The sequence below is a fragment of the Alligator mississippiensis genome, chromosome 9 (genome assembly GCF_030867095.1).
Source record: "Alligator mississippiensis isolate rAllMis1 chromosome 9, rAllMis1, whole genome shotgun sequence".
Lineage (NCBI taxonomy): Eukaryota > Metazoa > Chordata > Crocodylia > Alligatoridae > Alligator > Alligator mississippiensis.
Genome location: NC_081832.1, coordinates 75,442,334 through 75,462,593, shown reverse-complemented (window position 1 = coordinate 75,462,593; position 20,260 = coordinate 75,442,334). Strand labels below are relative to the sequence as shown.

The following is a 20,260-nucleotide window of genomic DNA, read 5'->3' as shown; positions in this document are numbered from 1 at the left end:
AGGCTCAGGGGTGATCTGATGGCCACCTACAAGTTTATCAGGGGTGACCACCAGTATCTGGGGGAACGTTTGTTCACCAGAGCGCCCCAAGGGATGACGAGGTCGAATGGTCACAAACTACTACAAGATCGTTTCAGGCTGGACATAAGGAAGAATTTCTTTACTGTCCGAGCCCCCAAGGTCTGGAACAGCCTGCCACCGGAGGTGGTTCAAGCGCCTTCATTGAACACCTTCAAGATGAAACTGGATGCTTATCTTGCTGGGATCCTATGACCCCAGCTGACTTCCTGCCCTTTGGGTGGGGGGCTGGACTCGATGATCTTCCGAGGTCCCTTCCAGCCCTAATGTCTATGAAATTCTATGAAATGCAGCCCAGGATGCTGGTAGCCTTCTTGGCACCAGGGGCACACTGCTGGCTCATATCCATCTTATTGTCCCCTGTCACCCCCAGGTCCTTTTCTGCAGAGCTGCTGCCCAGCCCGTCACCCCCAGCCTGTCCCGATGGACAGGAGTGCTCTGTCCTAAATGCAGGACTTTGCACTTGTCCTTGCTGAACCTCAGGAGATTCCTTTTGGCCCAATCCTCCAATTTGTCTAGATCCCTCTGAATCCCAGCCCTACCCTCCAGTGTATCTACTACTCCCCCCAGTTCGGTGTCGTCTGCAGACTTGCTGAGGGTGCGTTCTGCCATCTTCCAGGTCATTCATGAAGACATTGAACAAAACTGGCCCCAGGACCGACCCCTGGGGCACTCTACCTCATACCAACCACCAACTAGACACTGAGCCATTGACCGCTACTCTCTGAGCCTGATGATCCAGCCAATTTTCTATCTGGCTGGATCAACAGTCCTGCCTGGCATCCCCCATCCTAGGCTCAGCTGCTCAGATACGTGTCTCCTGACCTCCTGGAGAACTGGAGGGTCATCTGGCGGGGTCGTGTCTGTTCTTCATCCCTCCATAGTCAAGGCCATCGAGGCAGCTACCTCACTCCTCCTTGCGTTGGGCTGAGGCAGGCAAACTCCAGGGAAGCCCCGGCACTGGTGCACGAGTGTGCACATGTGCAAGCTCCAGGTTCACTGCTGGAGCAGTTTTGGTCCACGTGGGATATGGGACAGGGGTAGACCATCAGCCTGAGTTCTCATCAGGAACAGCATGTGAAGGCAGGCCGTGGCTTTGACCTTAGGGACTCATCCAGAGGCCAGGCAGAGGACAACTGAGTCATTGCATCTCTTATATAATGCTGAGAGGAGGCTGAGGAGGAATTTCCAGCCCTCCCCTCCCTGGACATTGGGCTAAGCCCTGTCTCATGCTCGAAGAATGCTACGGCCCATGTGCGTTCCTCTCCTGCATTGCTATTTCCCTCTCCATTTCCCCTGCGTGGAAGCCATATCTTCAGGGATTCACCCAGAAACAGGTGCAAGACTGAAGCTTCCCGCAGCCCCCCTGCTGCAGAGGCAAACCTCCTGCTTTGCAGCCCTATGCAGCAAAGGGGGCTGCAGGCCAGGAGAGGGGTTTGTCGGTGCACCGCCCCCCACCCCGCCCAAGGCGTGCACAGCCTTGTGAGTCTTAAGACTCAGCTTTATAGGGAGAATCAGCTCGTGCTACTTCATTCCACTTTGGGGAAGGAAAGGCAGAGCTCTTGGGGGACTCCAAGCCAGGTCTCTTGCCCTTCAGGTCTGGTGTAAGAACATAGGAAGTGCCGTGGGTTGGCTCAGACCCTCTGTCCGCTGCCCCAGCATCCTGGCTTGCAGCAGCAATGAGTGGATGCCGAGGGGGAAGGTGAGCAGGACATATCCAGAGTCTCCCACTCCCTGCTCCTCTCTCGCTGCAGCTTCCAGAGGTTTAGGAAGCTCTGGTCCAGAGTTTGCCCCCCTGTCGACCAGATTCAGCACCTGCTGATGGGTCTTTCCTCCAAGAATTTGCCCGCTCCCCTTTGGAAGGGGTTAAACTATCAGTTTCTTGCATCAGTGAGCTCTGCACACTAATGCTCCGCTGTCTGCAAAAGCATTGCCTCTGGACAGTGTTAAACCTACGATGTAATAGTTTCAGTTTATGTCCGCTAGCTTCAGGGCTGTGAGAGACTGTACAGAATCAATCCTTATCAATTTTCTCTGTCATGTTTAATATTTCCTAAATGTCTAACATGGCCCGGCTTCAAGCACCTCTTTCCTAAGCTGAAAAGTCCAAGCCTGTTTAGTCTCATCTCACTGGAAGCCCCCTCCATCCCTGATTCAAACCCTGCAAGCAGCAAGCCCCAGGTTTTTGTGCTCTCATTCAGCCGCATCCAAAATCTGCTCCGAGTACTGCTCTCTGTACCTGGAGCATGATCTGAGATCTCTGCAGGGAAAGATGGAGCGAAGGCTGCCAGCAAAAAATAGGAGGCTCCCAGGACCCCCATCTGCTGCTCTGCAGTGAGGCCACGTTCCTCTCGAAGGGCAGCCACGGCATTTTGGTGCAAAGGGAGGTTATTTCTCTGTTCGATAGCAGCCGTCAAGATTTGTGCTTGTCTGGAGGAGGAAACGCATGGGGGCTGATGACCAGAGCACCTGCAGCTGCATCTGCTTTGAACGGGAGCCGCGCTGCTCCTTTGAGAACCGAGCCTGTGGGTCTTTGCGACGCGGTCCCTGACGGTGCATTTTCTCTGCATCTCTTTTCAGGTTTCCTGTCTTTCTCCCCGGCGCCAGGCTAGTCCCCTGACGTAACTCACCCACGCCTTCCAGCCGAAGCAAACATCCAAGCTGCTTCAAGCCTGTGTTTGCCTTAATTATACATCTGTATGCCTATGCCGAACAAGAGCTAGGCCCAGTGAGGGGGCAAACTCACCTGCCCAGTACACAGCACTGACACGCGTGACACAAGTACCAGGACAAGCCCTCCCTGGGTGGGCACAGGCACAAGGAACGTTATTTGCCTCTCGTTATCCAGGACAAAGTGGCGTCCAGCTCAGCAGGGGCTGGCCACACATCTAAGGAGGTCTGCGCTCTCCGCGTCAGCTGCAGGGCGGTGAGGACCCGGCTCCAAAGCTAACTGAAGGCAAAGGGAGTCTTTTTTCCATTCCTCCATATCAAGCCATTATAGTTCAATTAACTGTGAAAGAAGAGCCTGAAGAGAGGAGAGGGTGGGCAACTGTGTCTGGTGGGGGGGATGTTTTGAACCGGCAGGCTCCATAGTGTCTTAATTGACTCCAGCTGTGGGTTTGGAAGGAAGCCCCCAGCCTAATGGGATGAGACGGGAGGGGTGGGGAAGGAAACTGGATGCGGATGAGGAAAGGAAAGAATAAGGCTGAGGGCAAGCCTGGCCCCTGTGCAGGGAGGATTTCGCAATGCTCCTCTGCCGGAAGAATGCAATCCCTTATCCCTTTTTAGCCTTTGCTTCTGGAAACGGATGTTGTTTCCCACCCTCCCCAGGAGCCGCGGCTCCGAAAAAGATAGAGCTGAGCTGTGCTGGCTCTGGACTTGCACAAAACACGCTGACTTTCAGCACCCTGCTGCTGCCCCTGCCCCTCATCCCTGGCTTGTAGCAGCCCAGCTCCCACAAACGCCCTCCGTCCAGACCTGCCCCGGCCACCCCCACGCTCCTATCGTAGCCCCCCACGTTTGCTCTGCAAATGCACCGCAATCCCGACCAACTTCCTGCTGGGTAAAGCCGTCCCACCACAAGCTCGCTGCCCGGATCCCAAAAGGCAACGATCCACGTCCAAGAACAGCCGTACAGACGAGTTGTTTTGCACGCCTGGGCTGTTTTGATAACCTACAGCCCAGTTCTGCCTGAAGAGGCAGGAGGAGGGGGCTCCCAGTCCATCCGCTGCTCTTGAAGGCCTGGGGTCCCCACACAACGGGGGATTGGGCAGCTCCCAGCGCCACTGGCAAAGAGCTGGCAGGAGGGGATGGACCTGGTCCACAGGAAGGTGGAGGCTCCTCCAGGGAGCAGGGTGGAAGGGGTCTCAGCTGCAGCACGTTCAGGGAGAGCAAAGCAGGAGGCTAAATATAGGGGCAAGGAAAACGGGAAGCACAGTATTTTAGGAGAGGTCTCTCTGCATTCCCAGTGCAGGGGGGGCTGGATGATGGAAAGCAATGTCCGAGGTGGGGGAAACAGGCCCGCACGTTCCCCAGGGACGGCCACGTGTTTCCTGCCAGCCCATCCCCTGGAGATAAGCGTGCAGCCTGCGTGTGGTCTCGGGATAATCATGCATTTCCTAAGTACACAAGCGTTTCCTGGGCAGGGTGTGCTGCGCTGGGCTCCCCGGGGGCAGATGTGTCTCTGGAGCTCCCCTTCTCCCTGCACTGCGAATGTCCTCTCCTGTCCTCCTCCCTTGCTCGCTCCAAGGGCCTTATGGCGAAGGGCAAGCAAAACTCAGGGGCACCCGAACCCCAAGCCTCTGGGCTTGGGCTTGCACATAGGATACCCGCCAAAGGTTTTGGAAACCTCTGAAGCCCCAGGTGCGGGTGGAGGATGTTAGCTGGTAGTAGGGCCACTTATGGTTCTGGACACTTGGATTTGAGAGTTAGTTTTGGCTCAGATACAAATTAAATAAATAAATAACAATTTCTTTGCCTCCATTTTTCTGAGCAGGGACCGGGTCACCCCCCCCCCCCCCCCACTGGGACCCCCTCAGGGTCTGGGGGAGGCGCACCCAGGCCTTCGGTCAGTGAGGACCGAGTCAGGGACTTCTGGAGGGACTGGACGTGTTTAAACCAGCTGGTCCTGATGATCTCCACCCCAGGGTGCTGAGGGGATTAGCAGAGGTCATTGTGGGACCCCTGGCACGGCTTTACGAGCACTCGTGGTGCTCTGGTGTGGTGCCGGAGGACTGGAAAAGGGGCAATGTGGTCCCCATTTTCAAAAAAGGGAGGAAGGAGGAACCAGGAAACTATGGGCCTGTTAGTCTTACCTCGGTCCTGGAAAGAATTATCCTGGCGCATGTCCACGAGGGACTGGCAGGGGAGATCATGCTTAGGGGCAACCAACATGGGCTCATTCGAGGCAGGTCCTGTCAGACCAACCTGGTGGCCTTCTACGACCAGGTCACAACATCCTTGGATGCAGGTGTTGCAGTGGACGTACTCTTTCTGGATTTTAGGAAGGCCTTCGACACTCTCTCACCCCATTCTCATTAAAAAACTAGGGGACTGTGGTGTCGACACCTACACAGTCAGGTGGGTCGCTAACTGGCTGGAGGGCCGCACCCAGAGAGTGGTGGTGGACGGGTCATATTTGACCTGGAGGGCTGTGGGCAGTGGGGTCCCCCAGGGCTCGGTCCTCGGGCCGACACTGTTCAACATCTTCATCAGCGACTTGGACGAGGGGGGAAAAAGCACCTCGTTCAAATTTCCAGACGACACTAAGATGTGGGGGGATGTGGGCACGCTAGAAGGGAGGAATAGGCTGCAATCGGACCTGGACAGGTTACAGGGGTGGGCGGATGAGAACAGGATGGGGTTCAACACTGACCAGTGCAGGGTACTGCACCTGGGGAGGAAGGACCAGCAGCAGACCTACAGGCTGGGGAACTCCCTTCTCGTCAGTGCAAAGACAGAAAAGGATCCTGGAGTCATTATTGATGCCAAAATGAACATGGGCCGACAGTGCGGGGACGCAGTCAGGAAGGCCAGCTGTACCTTGTCGTGCATCCACAGATGCATCTCCAGCAGGTCCAAGGAGGTGATCCTCCCCCTCTATGCGGCACTGGTCAGGCCACAGGTGGAGTACTGCGTCCAGTTCTGGGCACCACACTTCAGGAGGGATGTGGACAGCATGGAGAGGGTCCAGAGGAAGCCACTCGCATGGTCAGGGGGCAGCAGGGCAGGCCCTATGAGGAGAGGCGACGGGACCTGAACCTATTCAGCCTCCACAAGAGAAGGCTGAGGGGGATCTAGTGGACATCTATAAACTGGCTAAGGGGGACCAGCAGGCACTGGGGGAGTCCCTGTTCCCCCGAGCACTCCCAGGAGTGACTAGAAATACCGGTCACAAGCTGGCAGAGGGGAGATTCAGACTAGACATCAGGAGGCGCGACTTCACAGTCAGGGCAGCTAGGATCTGGACCCAACTTCCGAGAGAAGTGGTGCTGGCTCCTACCCCGGGGGTCTTTAAAAGGAGGCTGGATGAACACCTTGTCGGGGTCGTTTGACCCCAGTGCTCTTTCCTGCCCATGGCAGGGGTCGGACTTGATGATCTGCTCAGGTCCCTTCCGACCCGAGCAACTGTGAAACTATGAAACTATAAATAATAAAAATGTCCTCTCCTGTCCTCCCTTTCCCTGCCCCAGCCCTCTGGATCCAAACCCGATTAGCTCTTCCCCTAATTGATTCTGCTGATGTTTTCTGGAGGATAATTGTTTCCTCTGCAGGGAGAGAATTCAGCTGCCTCCCTCTCGGCTGTAGCTGGGCCTCCATCACCAACTTTCCCTTCTGTGCAGAGTGTGGCTTTCCATGCCCCTGCCCAGCCCTGATGGCCCCAGAGAGGGGCCTACCAGGACCCCCCCACCAACAACAACACCATAAAAAGCAGCATCTGCTGCTTAATGCACCAGGACCCCATCCAGATGCATCAGGACCCCATACTCTCTTTGCCCACCCTTCTAACACCTGTTGGCATAAAACCCAGTGGAGGACTGCATGCCCTCAGCCTGTTCCCCCCTTCCCCTGTGCCACCTGGATGGCTGGCACTTACAGGTGCCTTGGGCAGCCCGTGGTGACAGTGCCAGACACGGGTTCACTCAACGGCAGGGCAACATCTGCTGGTACCCGGGAAACCAAACCGGGCAGCCTTCCCATGTATTACCACCCAGAGCTTGCAGCTCGCCTGCCTCCGTCTCCCCCTTCCCCTTGCCCAGGCCACCCCAGAGAACTGTTATCACAAAATAATCCCTTTGCAATGACCACAGATGATCTGGGATTGAGGGCGTCGCTAGAATAACTCAGCCAAACCCAGTGCTACCCGAATAGCTTTGCAATGCAGGAGGCTGGATCCCGTCTCCTCGAGAACACTGCATCTCTCCAGGGGCACGGGGACTGAGCACCCTGAGAGCTGAGGTCCCAACCTCAATATATGGCCTGCTGCCGTGCTAATCGAATCCCCATTTGTCTTTGCTGCAGTGGGGTGAGCCCCGTGCTGGCCAGGAGGGGAGAGCTCCAGTATTTCAGCAGCATGGAGCAGAGGTGCTAGCATCAGGGTGCCAGGAGAGCCCGACTCCTCCCCTCCCTTCACCTTGCATGGCATTCACGTGGCCAGAGTGTGTTGCACTACTGGAAACACCCCTGCCCCAACCTCCCTTCCAGTTGGCTGGGAAACACTGCTTACACATCACCTTTCTCCCAATTACGTCGCTGAGTCTCCCCGGGCCCTTTCCAGCACAAGGAACAGGATGCAGTCAGAGATAACAACCTCCTTCTACATCTCCCTAACATCTCTCCACATCAAAGCCTGACTCATCAGATTCCATGTTCCTGTGCTTCCACGGCAGCTCATGTTTAACACTCATGATGCAAACAGGACGCTGCAGCGAGCCGCAGAGCGCTGGGCTCGGTCTGACGAGGCTGCGGTCCTCAGAAGAGGTACGAGAGCAGAAGCCACAAGCAAGTCCTACCCGTGTCCCAAGCGTGAGAGAATAAAACCCTCCCCTGTACAACAGGAGCAAGTGGTCTTCACACAGCCGCTTCCTCTGTTTTTGCAAGGGTTTTGGTCTCCCTTGTTTGTTGCTATTACCTGCTGCTGCTATTACCTTTCTACAGCAGATCTATCTACGCACCGGGCTGGTGTCATGGGCTGGGAATGAGATGGGATCCTGACCTGAGACACAACCACACACGGGACAACAGTTCAGGATAGTCAAGGTGTGCAGATAACAGTAGTGGTGAAGTCACAGACTCATAGAAAAGGAGGGTTGAAGGGACCTCAGGAGGTCACGTCTAGTCCAACCCCTGCTCAAAGCAGGACCAGCCCCAACTACATCATCCTGGACAAAGCTTTGTCTACCCGGGTCTTAAAAACCTCCACGAATAGAGATTTCACAGCTTCTCTGGGTGACCTGTTTCAGTGCTTTGCTACCCTCCGAGTGAGAAAGTTTTTTCCCTAATTTCCAACCTCATCTTCCCTTGCTGCAACTTGAGCCCATTGCTCCTTGTTCTGTCGAAATCAGCATAGGAAGGAGAACTGGGATCTGAAATACTCCAGTTACAAGGCCCCCAACAATACCCACGGTGCAGACAGAACTGAGCGACCCCGTACGTGTAGGATAAATTTGAGTTTATTGACTGCAGCTTGGTCCAAAAACACAGCTTACTCACAGAGTCTGTTGCCACCTACGCCATACGTGTATTCGCACTGCATATTCCCTACATGCATTGCCTACAGGCTGCTTTTCCCTTTTTCATGAATTGTGTCTTTCCTGTCTGTCCCAAGGTGCATCCTTGAGACATTTATATCAAGGGTTTCACTGCAAAGCTAATGCCAGTGACTCCAAAGCACAGCTTGGGCGATGTCTGTACAAGCTTCCTAAATGCTGCTTTACTAGGCCCAGCACCCAACCCCAAGGACCACAGCAGAGCTCGGCTGAGCCCTGCCATGCTCCCACAGCTCTGCCATAGCACCCAGACTCGACCCAGTGCTCTTGGCCTTTCCACAGCAGCAGATGCAGATGGTAGTGTCCGAATCCCAGGTTTTCTGCTGTGTTAAATACCCCCTGATCACTAGGCTGACAGCACCAAACCCATTACAGCTGTGCTGGAAAGGGGATGTAGCCAGGTCCCCACACAGGAGAAAGGGGAGCACGTTGCAGTGCTAATCCACGCACCCTTCAGCCCTCTCATTCCTGCCTGCCTGGTTCAGAAAGGCTTTGACAGGTCTCAGGACCCATTAGAGGGGAGGTTAGAAGAAGATGAGTCCTAGCTGTGCATCAGCAGCCTGTATCCAGTGGGTTTCAGTCCAGACCCACCACTGAGTATCGAGAGACCCCCACCTCCTGGGTATCCCTCATCCCAGCCTCCTCTTTCTCCGCTTGCAGTATCCTCTTAGCTACGTCCTCACTGTCCTGCGGCAGCTGGCAGCAGAAGCAACTAGTGGGGGCCTGTCTGGCTTAGCCTGTTCATGGTATACATGGTCTTTGACCAACAGATACCAGATCTGAAGCCAGGATGGGCTGATGAAGACTCGACATTTTCATCCTTCCGTGATGGAGGGAGCCCACGTGTGGGCAGTCCTGTTTGTTCCCAGCTCCCTGGGGTCCATCAAAATGCCATCACAATTTAGTGGCCATCTCTGCATAGGGGTCAGGGGATGAATGGACTGAGCAGACTGAGCAGGATTCCCAGTCCTATAGAGGCCAGGTCCCTCTTGGACTGGGGGAAGGCGCTTTGGGTTAACAAACAGATCCATGCTCTGTGCAGCTCCCCATGCACTGACCCGTCCTTTCACAGAGATGCCAACCTCTCCCTTGCCTTTAAAAAATACATTAGGGCAGCATAACAAGGCCCATAAGGGAGGGATTAGGTGCTGCCAGGAGAAGAGGCTTTGTCGCAAGAGCCTCCTGCCAAAGGGCTGTCGAGATCCATCAGCTGAAACCAAACACTCCAGCACATTTCCTTTACAAGGACAAGATATTTCTGTCGTAAAACAAGCCTGACGCCAGCTACATTTCTGCAGCCCAGCTGGGCAACACATGTGTCCTGGGCTAATGGTGCTAATACAGCCTCAAAGCTTTGCAGAATTGGAAGAAAAAGCCTCCCTGCTTGAGACCTTCCTTACAGTGGACCCAACCAGCACGACTCCTCTGAATACATCCCTTTGGCCAAACCCCATTTCCCCTCTTGGTTTCTTTCCAGGCTTGGCCTACTTTGGTCTGGGGAAATTTGAGGCATGCTGATGGGATCACCCAGCCACGAGGAGCCAGGCCTCACAGCGAAGCAGAGTGCCACGGAGCAGATTTGTGGAGCCAGTCTCGCATTCAAAGCGAGCCCGTCTGGAACCCATTTGTACAGCTCTGTTCTTGGAAGTCAAGCATTTCCTTTCGGGGTCCAGGCTTCACAGCTCTCTGTCGGCTCTGATGAGCTTGCTGGGCAAATGCCAAGCAGCCATTATGAGAGGAGTGCGTGAGACGAAGCCCGAACACGAATGCTCTGCGCCATGTGAAAGGAGATGCTTTATGGATGCCCCCCCCTTTGCAGGCTCCAGAAACAGCTCCGTGCCCAGGCGTTACACGTGACGGACACGCTCTCTAGGCTGCATTGTGGTGACTAACATACTTCTGGTCCCACGAGCACAGCCCTGTGTGTCCCTGGCATGGCTTGGCTGTTCCTCTGGTCCCCATCGCTCCCTGGCGCTCCCTCATGTTGGAGTCAGCCTGGTGAACCATCTCCCTTCTTCCATGGACCTATCCAGCATGGCCCAAGGGAGGCTGCCCCAGCCCGGGGCTCTGTTCTTACACCGCCCCATTGCGTATCGGGTGAGTCCGCACCCTGTAGATGATGACAGCTGTGGCCGGGCACAGGACCAGGGACATCATGATGATGATGGTGGCCAGGATGATCAGGACGATGGCCCAGATGTCCAGGATGTGTTTGGGGATGCCCACGGTGGTGTCGGAGCCATTCAGTTCTTCCATCCTCCCCCTCTCCTTGCTGCAAGAGAGAGAGGGAAAGTTAGTGACAATGCAGGGCACAAAGCAGCGTGGCTCCAAAATCATCCTAGGGCTCCACGCAGAGCTGCAGCTCCCTGTATGCCAGGGCCACTCTGCAGCGTCCCAACCCCAAATCACCCTATCCCACCTCTCTCAGCCCTTCCCCTCATCCCTTCCCCTCTCCATCTTCCTTATTCCAGCTTACCACCTTCACATCATTCCTCCCTGTCATTCCCTTATTTTCCCCCATCACTGGTGATGGAGTTGTTAGCTATATTTTCCCCCTTTTGCGGGTTCACAAACTTTGTCTTCATGACCCTATCAGCCTTTCCAAGCCTACCCCAAAATAAAAACTGCCTTGTGCCGGTTTTGCACATCCTCTTAACATCTCAGTCCCTGCTCTGCTGTGTGCTCTGCTGTCTTGATCACCTCTAGTAAGATGAAAGAGCAGTTACTAACAGGATAAATGAGCTTTAGGGGGTGATTTTCAAAGCCCAGCCCCCTTGTCGAGAGCTGCTTCCTGCTGCTAGTCTACACATCTTTTAGGTTTTTTTATCTTAAATTTAAACTTTTGGAAACACACAATCCTACAAGGGCTCCGTGGTATGCTCTGTGGGGTGTACTTCATTGGTGAACACCTACATTTTGCAAGGGGCTGCATGCAATTCTCTGCAAGGAAGAGGTGGCAAAACCTTCAGCTTGCACACTCAGAATTTCCAGTGCAGAAAAAGCTGAGGCTGGCACATGGAGAAAGGGGCTAGGATCCAGAAGTGCTGCCTCCATCACTACCACTGACTCATGCTGAATAAGCCAGTGATTTGACATACATATACACCCACATTTACAATCTGCAAAGCGGCCCTTGCCAAGCTGCTGTGCAGAAACTCAGCATCTGTGAAGTGCTTGGAGAAGCTCATAAAAATGCTCTTAATTTATTATGTGACCTGACGAGGTCAGAGCCCAGTTATTCCAGCCAGGCGCGCAGCAATAGGCAAGTGCCTGGAAGGAGAAGTCTAAAGCCAGCAAAGAAATCGAGGTTTGATTTCCAGGAAGGAAGTGAGTTAAGGACCCTACAAGAGTGAGACGCCCGGATCCCACTGGATTTCGGTGACTTTTGGGCTCTATAAGCAATTTGGGAAATCCCAGCCTAAAAGCTCCTGGCTCAGACTGCCGGCGCAGGCGTCTGTGTTCACTGAGGATTTCCCCGGGATGTCTGGCGTTAGGGATGGGACCAGCCAACGCCCTTTCTCTGGGCTGTTTCCTTGCTCCTCCAGTGGGTTCTGGCAACACCGGGATGCGGGATTCGTGCTGTGGCATCTTCCAGCAGATTCGGATGCCTGGAGGCATCTCTCCTCCCTGGTTTTCTGAGTCATGGACTTAATAGTTTAATAAACAGCAACACTTTGAATGACACCATCAGGCAGGACTCCATGCTCTGATCTCTCTGGCCTTTCATGCACACCCACACTGCTCTGTTCATCTTTCCCCCTCAACTCTGGGTTTGAGTTGTCAGAGCTGTCAAGCTCTCAGCTTGTCAGAGCTGAGCTCAGGACCTTGCTCGTATCCTGTTTTCAGCAAGTTAGTGGAATTGGATGTTATCTGTAAAGATAAGACGCACCACCACTCCGACACGTCTCACTGGATGTTAATGCCTGCACATCGCAACAGCCCTGGCAAATGCTGAAAGCAGAAATACATCAGGCAAACCTCACAATGCTGCTAGAGGTGGCTAAGGAGAGCGGCTGAAGTCCTCCAAATGGGTTCAGCATCTATTACCTAGACTTGCTCAAGGACTCCCACAGGCGCTGCAATCCCACCTCAGACTGCAGGGCAGACGGGGCCTGAGAGGAGGCTGGGCAATGGGGGCAGTCAAAGAAGAGCCAGGAGCAGCTCAGCGTGTTAAAATGGCACAGGGCTCACTGCAGTCACTGATGCCCCATCACTGCCCATCTGCTCCCTCTTACCCATGGGAGAAGTTGCCCAGGTTAGCTTCTATATACCACGGGGTAAGAAAGGACGGATGGACGGTGACCTTGCAGCAGCTGCTCCATGGCTGCAATGTCCATAGGCTTTGTGTACCTGGAACAAACCATGCCAGAGACCTGCTGGGAGAGGGAGCACGGAGCGAAGCAGGACTTCGTCTTTCTGCAGAACAAAGGGCCTTGCCTTTCTCAGTGCCCCGCAGACGGGTGAGCGGGGCCAGATACACTCCGGGCACACCCACACCTGTGGCTGAAAGCCATGCCTGGGAGGGAGAACCAGCCACAACCGGGTACGAGTGACATGGTCCCACGTCACTGCATGACAAGGCGAGGCTCTCGGTATCACCAGCAGGCCTGGGCTTGTTTCAGGGCAGGAATTCCCCGGGAGGCTGACAGGGAAGGTGTGAGCGGCTTTGGGAGCCTCTCATGCCCGGAGCCGAGGGGCGATGGGGACCCTGCAACGCATGCTGGCAGAAGCAGCCCTGTGCGGAGAACCCACGTCTGGGTGAGACACAAGAAGGATCTTGCCGTGGTAGGTCCAGCTCACGCCGAGGTGCAGTTCTTCCTTTCTTTACCCGTAAGGTTTCCGATTTCCTCCCCGGGGAATTTCGTGCCCCTTTAGAAATGCGGCTCCTGTGCCTGGAGGGGATGCCTGGGCTCCACCTAACTCAGCACTGAGGTCTGCTTCAGATCTCGCCTGATGCCAGTGCTACAAGTTGGGCAGGTCCTGGGGAGACAGCAGGCTGGGACTATTCTGCCCCGTGCTCTAAAAGGATCCCGGATGCTTTCCGGGCCCCCACTCCTTGGCAGCACTGTGACCCCTGTGTCTGAGGCTGCTGGCACCGATGCTATAACAAGAACCCTGCTGATGCCTGTGGGGCCGTGTCACCGTGGGCGTTTCTCTGGAAGCCCTTGCATGACGCAAGAGCTCCCACATAAAGGGCTCGCGGGGCCAAGAGGTCAAGCCTCCAGGGCTCTGGAGGTAAGCGTTGCAATCTCGACTCATGCCAGGTAAAACACTAATTAACAGGCTTGATGACAGCACTGACGCAGCTCTGGTTTCGACACGTTATCCCCCGGGGCGCTGCTTGGAGGCCTGTCCCTGGGATGCTCAGGAGCCTTGATGTCAGGTCCCCGGCTTGTTCCCAACAAAGGGAATCCAGGCTCACGGCCAGAACTGGGCACAAAGGAGATCCTGGCTCCGACCAGCCCCTTGCTTTCCTGGGCTCCCGTCATTTGATGTGTCAGCAGGGAGGAAGCTGCCAGCATGTAGAAACAGCTGGCAGGGATGCCATGGGTTGCAACGGTTACAGCTTTCAATGCTCAAGCATCGGCATCTTCCTCTTTTTCCTTCCACCCAGTGACCGGATCCTGCCTCTGCGTTGGCAGGTGCAGGCGCACCAGGGAATCCTCCATCCCCGGAGAAAAGCCTGCAGGGCACCCTGCCTCGGCCTGCCCTGCCCCACAGGTCAGCGATCACCCAGGTGAAGCTGGAAGGGGCTGAAATACAGGTTTGGTGCACCTGAGGAACCGGCCAGCCCCTGCTGCTCCCTGGGGCACCTTCACACAGGCTGCTCCAGTACGCAGTGCCTCTGGTCCTAAAACGCAGCTTGGCCATGACTCGTCTCCATTTCCACTCCGCGGTGGCATCTCATGCACTGCAATGTGCTCAGCCTTCCTCCGGCTCCAGGTCTGCCGTCAGCCCTCCTCCCTCGCAGATCTCACCCAGAGCTTTTTGCATCCTGCTGGCTAGAAATCAGCCCTTTGCCTATCCGCTGCAGCGGGTCAGAGCGTAGGCACCGATCTGCCGGGTGCAGAGCTCGCCCGGCGCTGGGCTCAGCTCATGCAAACGGCCTCACAGGATTTGGCCCTGGGCTGGTAACTGCAAGGCGGAGGGCGAAGTGCCTTGTCTCCCTGCTAAGGTGCCTGTGTTCAGCTAGGAGCCAAGGTGCAGTCGCCAGGCTCCACAACCCCATCCCGGCTCAGGGAGGAGATGGAGCAAGGTCTCCTATTCTCGGTCACCACGCCTAGCTCTCAGTCAAAGGGAGAGGGGGTTCAAGGTGCACCCACCTCCGAGTCCTTGAGCAAAGTTTCCCTCGCCCCTGATAACACCCAGGGCTGCTGGCTGAACCCTGGAGCTGGTCCACGAGCGCATGCATGGGATACACCTCAGGCATGAGCCAAGATTTTTCTACCCAGAGAGGCTGTTTTTTCCATGCTTCCCTTTCTTGAGAAGGCTGTGGTTTGGTGACACAACTCTGACAAGGCCTGGCTGCCTTACACCTCTGCAGTCATGCTCCCTGCCCCAGCCCTAAGCCACCACAAAGCAGCCTATTTTCCCGTCATTTCTGCTCTCAGTGAGACCCAATGTTCCCGATAGGCTTGTCCCTGTGACCGCCCTGGACATCGCTGGCCGCACAGTGGCAAGAAGACTCCTTTCCCTTTTTCCACCCTTTCAACTCCAAACGTTGCCGTTGAACCTCCCTTTTCCGTCACATCTAAATGCAGATGCATGCACCGTCATGCCACAGTCTGGGTTATGCTCTAAAAAGAGCACAAAGGATGAGGCTGAGGGGGCGTAGAGGAGGGGAGGGGAGTCTCCAAGTGATCTGTGCATACCCAGTTTCACTGCTGGTTGCTCAAAGAGCAGACAGACATGTAGCCGCCAGGTGCTAATTGCCAGTTATTTGTCTGCCCTGCTCCGTTGCACGCCAGGGATAGCAAGCAGAGTCCCAAATACCAGTCCCATATGGTAGCCACCCCACGCCAGCCCCACCCGGGAAACACAGAGCTGCGTGCTCTAGAAAGCTGTGGGAAACACCTACCCCCAAGAGACCAAAGACTTGATCCTGGTCCCGCTTCGGTTAGCAGGAATGAAGACTCTCCCCAGTGAAATCAGTGCCATTAGGGCAGTGAGCGCGCAGGACCTGGCCGAGGGAGGTTACCGCTAATCCAGAGCTGCCCATTCCTTCACTTTTAACCGTTTAGATACAAGGGTCTTTCAGAGACGGTTTGGGAATATATTATTCCCTGTCCCTGATGCCTGGGGGTCTGACCTGGGAACAGGTAGCCTGGCAGCGTGGAAGGGCCACGACAAGCCCCCGCTGCTTTTCACATCAGAAAAAGGGAAAGGAGCCAGAAAGGGGACAAGAAGTGAAGCAAAATCAAAAGAAGCTGAGAAATGGGGAAGAAATGGAAAGAAGGAAACACAGAGTCACAGGCAGCCCCTCGCTGCGAGCGGCTGAAACCATGAGCCGTGGCACGTATGCAGGCACTTGCACGCACATGCTTTCTCTTTCAAGCCTGAGACTTTTTTTCCCCCCAAGGCAGAACTTTTTTCCGCCCAAGGACTTGGTCGGACTGAAGCAGTGAAACAAAGCAGCGTTTAATACAGGTCCCCCTGCGCAGGGGAGGGGGGAATGGACACTCACATCCAAACCCACCTTTGCCCCAAGACAGCCTGTCGGAAGAGCGCGCCACCGCTCTGCCTATGAAGCCAGCGCTTCGGAGTTACCTGCCAGAGTCCCGAGGGCTGATCCGAAGCTGAAGCAAGACCCAGGGACTTCCTAGGAAGGAAAGAGCGGTGGAGAGCGGCTGTCCAGGCTGAGGGCAGACAACTTTCTGAGCGGTGCTGAAGTCACAGCACACTGGCTCCCAGTCCTGTGCAGAGGAGACGGAGGTTGGACCAGCCCTTTTAACTCCACCCTTCTGCCTGCAAGCCGTGTAGCTCTGTGTCTGTGCGTGTTTGCGTTTTCTTCGGTGAGCGAGCTGCCGTCCGCAGTGCTGTGCCTCTCTTTCCGGGACCCAGCCCCCAAGGGAGAAGGAGCATGCAGGCGTGTTGCATTGCAGCTGCCTGGTTCGCTCCCAAGTTCGTCTCGGTCGGGTCCCGCACCACGCACTGGCTGTGGCGAGCGGGAAGAGGGGGGTGCCACTGCGTTCAGGGCTGGGGCAAAGCCCAGGATTGTCAGGCCTAGGGGGCAAGCGGAGCAAGTGAGACGAAGCAACCCAGGGTGGAAAAGCCGCAAATGCCCCACGCCGGGAGTCCTTTGCTTCCCTTTGCCAATGTAAAATAAAAGGAGCCCTTGAAAGCATCGCACCCACCCAAGAGAGGGCTGGACCCATCCCGTGGCTTTTCCCAGTGGAGATGACGCCCGGGAACCACCTCCCATGCCAGGAGCAGCGTGGCCACGTCTATGAGCACCTCGAGTGGGGCGGTTCACACAGCCGGGTGACGGTGCCCCTTAGCCCGTCCCCATACCACTGAGCCCAGACACGGTGCTGTGTGGACGTGGCTCCTGGTATGGGACGCTTCTGCCACGCGGGCAGGCTCCCAGCTGAGCCTCATGGTCAGAAATCAGGACTCGGGCCCCCTCCGCTTCCCAGAACCGTGACGTTGGAGGAATTAAAGGATGACATCGAGGTCTTTCTTCTTTGCCAACTGCTTCCTGAACCTTAAATCATGTTCAAATTTGTCTCTTTTTTGTTTTCTGACCTCCTACCACCGGGCTGGTAGGAGGTCAGACATCCTGCAAGGCCAGCCTCAACGGCCCCGGGGCTGGCAGCACTCGATCAGCCCCGACAACGCGCAGCGCTCCGGGGCCTCTTTGTTTTGCTAAGATTTGATGGAAGGCCTCTCGGAGGAGGCCGGAGATCTGGACAGATTGTACCGAGGGGCCTGGTTTCCTCCCGATGGAATATTCCACGGGTGCCGGGCAGGTCTTCTCGGAATATTCCACTGCGCCGGCTGACGCAAAGGCCCGGGAAAGGGAACAGAGACTTCCCCCAACCTCAGCAAACCGGAGGAGCCGGCATCTATTTTTTGCAGCCAACCCCCCCTCTGGCTAAGCCACGAGGCATCGGGGCAGGACAGCAGCCTACAACAGCGAGAGCTCGCAGGCTGCAAGGAGGGAGAGGAGTTCGTGGAGGTGGTCTCTGGAGAAATAAGTAGGGATGTAGTTAAGCAAGGGAAAACTTTGCAATTTAGGAAAAGCATTCTGGGTCACGATTGAAATTAGGACCCGCCATATGTAAAATGGGGAATAAATCTGCATCCGCAGGGGATGGAGCCACTTCATGAGGCTGTCCCCTCTCTGGCACCTCAGGCCCAGATGTCACAGGAGCCAGCAAGGGTTAAAGGAAAGGCGCATTTTGCTGCCATCTGCATTTAGAAGGAGCAGAGAGCAGGATTCAGCAGACGTGCTGCCAGCCTTAATGCTCCATCCATCCTGAATATTACCCCGCAGGGAGCTGAAGGGCCTAGCAAATTGCGGTTGTTTGATTCACATGAAAATCCTTTTTGTTCTTTAAATGTATCTGGCGTCTGCTTGCAAAAGGGAAATGCTCCAGGCCAAACCCAGCGCTCGTGAAAGCAGGTGTTTTAGTCTCTCGTTCCAAAGAGGCTCTTTGAAGCACTACAGACACCAGCCTTCGTATCCGAGAACCTCCTTGCAGTGCGTTCGGCCCCTTCCAGCAGTGTCACGTGCGGTTTGTTCTCTCATCTTCTCCTCTGCCTGGTCACTGAATGGTTTGGCTGAGTTGTGGTTGTTGGGTGGGTATTTTTGCAACAGAGGTGTTAAAGGCCTCCCACGCCAGAGGGCAGGGAACAGCTGCAGGCGGACCTGGACAGGTTGGACAAGTGGGCAGAAAACAACAGGATGCAGTTCAACAAGGAGAAATGCAAAGTGCTGCACCTAGGGAGGAAAAATGTCCAGCACACCTACAGCCTAGGGAATGACCTGCTGGGTGGCACAGAGGTGGAAAGGGATCTTGGAGTCCTAATGGACTCCAAGATGAACATGAGCCGGCAGTGTGACGAAGCCATCAGAAAAGCCAATGGCACTTTATCGTGCATCAGCAGATGCATGATGAATAGGTCCAGGGAAGTGATACTTCCCCTCTATCGGGCGCTGGTCAGACCGCAGTTGGAGTACTGCGTGCAATTCTGGGCGTCGCACTTCAAGAAGGATGCGGATAACCTGGAGAGGGTCCAGAGAAGGGCCACTCGTATGGTCAAGGGCCTGCAGACCAAGCCCTACGAGGAGAGACTAGAGAACCTGGACCTTTTCAGCCTCCGCAAGAGAAGGTTGAGAGGCGACCTTGTGGCTGCCTTTAAGTTCATCACGGGGGCACAGAAGGGAATTGGTGAGGATTTATTCACCAAGGCGCCCCCAGGGATTACAAGAAACAATGGCCACAAGCTAGCAGAGAGCAGATTTAGACTGGACATTAGGAAGAACTTCTTCACAGTTCGAGTGGCCAAGGTCTGGAACGGGCTCCCAAGGGAGGTGGTGCTCTCCCCTACCCTGGGGGTCTTCAAGAGGAGGTTAGATGAGTATCTAGCTGGGGTCATCTAGACCCAGCACTCTTTCCTGCTTATGCAGGGGGTCGGACTCGATGATCTATTGAGGTCTCTTCCGACCCTAACATCTATGAATCTATGAATCTATAAATCCACCTGTTGCTCTGCACTTGTGCTGGATGCTTGCAAGTGAAGTCTGCAATGACAGCGGGGTCTTGAGAGAGTTCACATCCCAGTCTGGGATCAGTCCTGTCTGCTTCCCGGGTTGTTAGAGCATCCCACAGGGAGTGCAGAAAGGCTCTGATCCTTGGGAGTGAAAGGGATCGGGAAGGGAAATTGCCACCCATGCCAAGCTAGGAAAGGATTCTGGGAAAGGAAAGGAGGCAAGAGTAGACAAAAATGTGGCACAGGGTGACTGGAACCTCACTACATGCCTGAGTGACAAGAGCCAGGTGAAAGCACCACCTCCTGCCACACGCCTGGATGTATAAAGAGCGTGTAGAGAATAGGCAGAGACCTGGAGACGGTCAGCTCCTCCAGTACAACTTGCCCAAGCCTGCGAGACTCTGGGGGGAAATCTCCCTGCTACCAGTCACATACAAAGACGTGCTTGGTCTTGCTGGACCTTGCCATGTCCAACCAGACTGCCCAAAGAAGGACAATGAAGAGAGGAGAGCAAAACAGGCCTAAAACTTCCCGAGAGCTGCCAGAGGGGGATGGACATCCTCGAGGCCCAGCAGGCTATCAGGATAATTCATACCTCTTCAGGGCTCTCCATCTGAGGGAGTCTAGGCACTTTACAAGCATTAATGCACCCTGGAAGAAAGTCCTTTTTATAATCACTTTGCCCCTGGGGGAAACTGAGGCAAGGAAAAGTGAAAGTATTTGCCTCGGTCAGTGGCATAGCTTGACTCCCGGTCCCTGCTTTAACCACTAGGCAGGGCCTGCCCGTGGCAGCCCTCTGCACCACTCTGATGATGGACTGAGCTGCATGGGAATCTCACTAGGCAGGACTGCTCCTTTACATTGTCCGTGGAGCCAAGCACAGCAGGGCTCTGATCTCTGACCCGGGGCTACAGCTCCTAGGTGCTGTTGTGACAGCAATGACTGCAAAACACAGGATCAGAAAGGCTATCGAGAGGAGAAGTGAGGTGGCAGTGACACCCTGAGTGCCCATGGGCTGCCTCAGTGACCTGAACATTTCCAAAGTCTCCACACTGTTATTCTGAAGGCATCTTCCCTACAGCAACCATGCCCTGGCCTTAAAGGAATCTGCCCCCAAGCTCCAGGGGAGCTCACGGAAAACCCAGCTGTGCAATAGGAATTGGCATAATGATGCATTGGCTGTCGAGAGGCTGGAAAGG

General features: G+C 55.2%; 1 protein-coding gene across 1 annotated transcript; it reads right to left on the bottom strand.

The window, feature by feature from the left end:
* Positions 1-8,233: 8,233 nt before the first annotated feature.
* SMIM3 (small integral membrane protein 3) lies at positions 8,234-19,529 on the bottom strand. The gene is made up of 3 exons (XM_019479425.2): positions 19,486-19,529; positions 16,113-16,568; positions 8,234-10,617 (listed from the first exon to the last, which is right to left on the bottom strand). The coding sequence occupies exons 1-3, from the start codon at positions 19,527-19,529 to the stop codon at positions 10,419-10,421; spliced, it is 699 nt and encodes a 232-aa protein (XP_019334970.1). The 3' UTR covers positions 8,234-10,418.
* Positions 19,530-20,260: the final 731 nt, after the last annotated feature.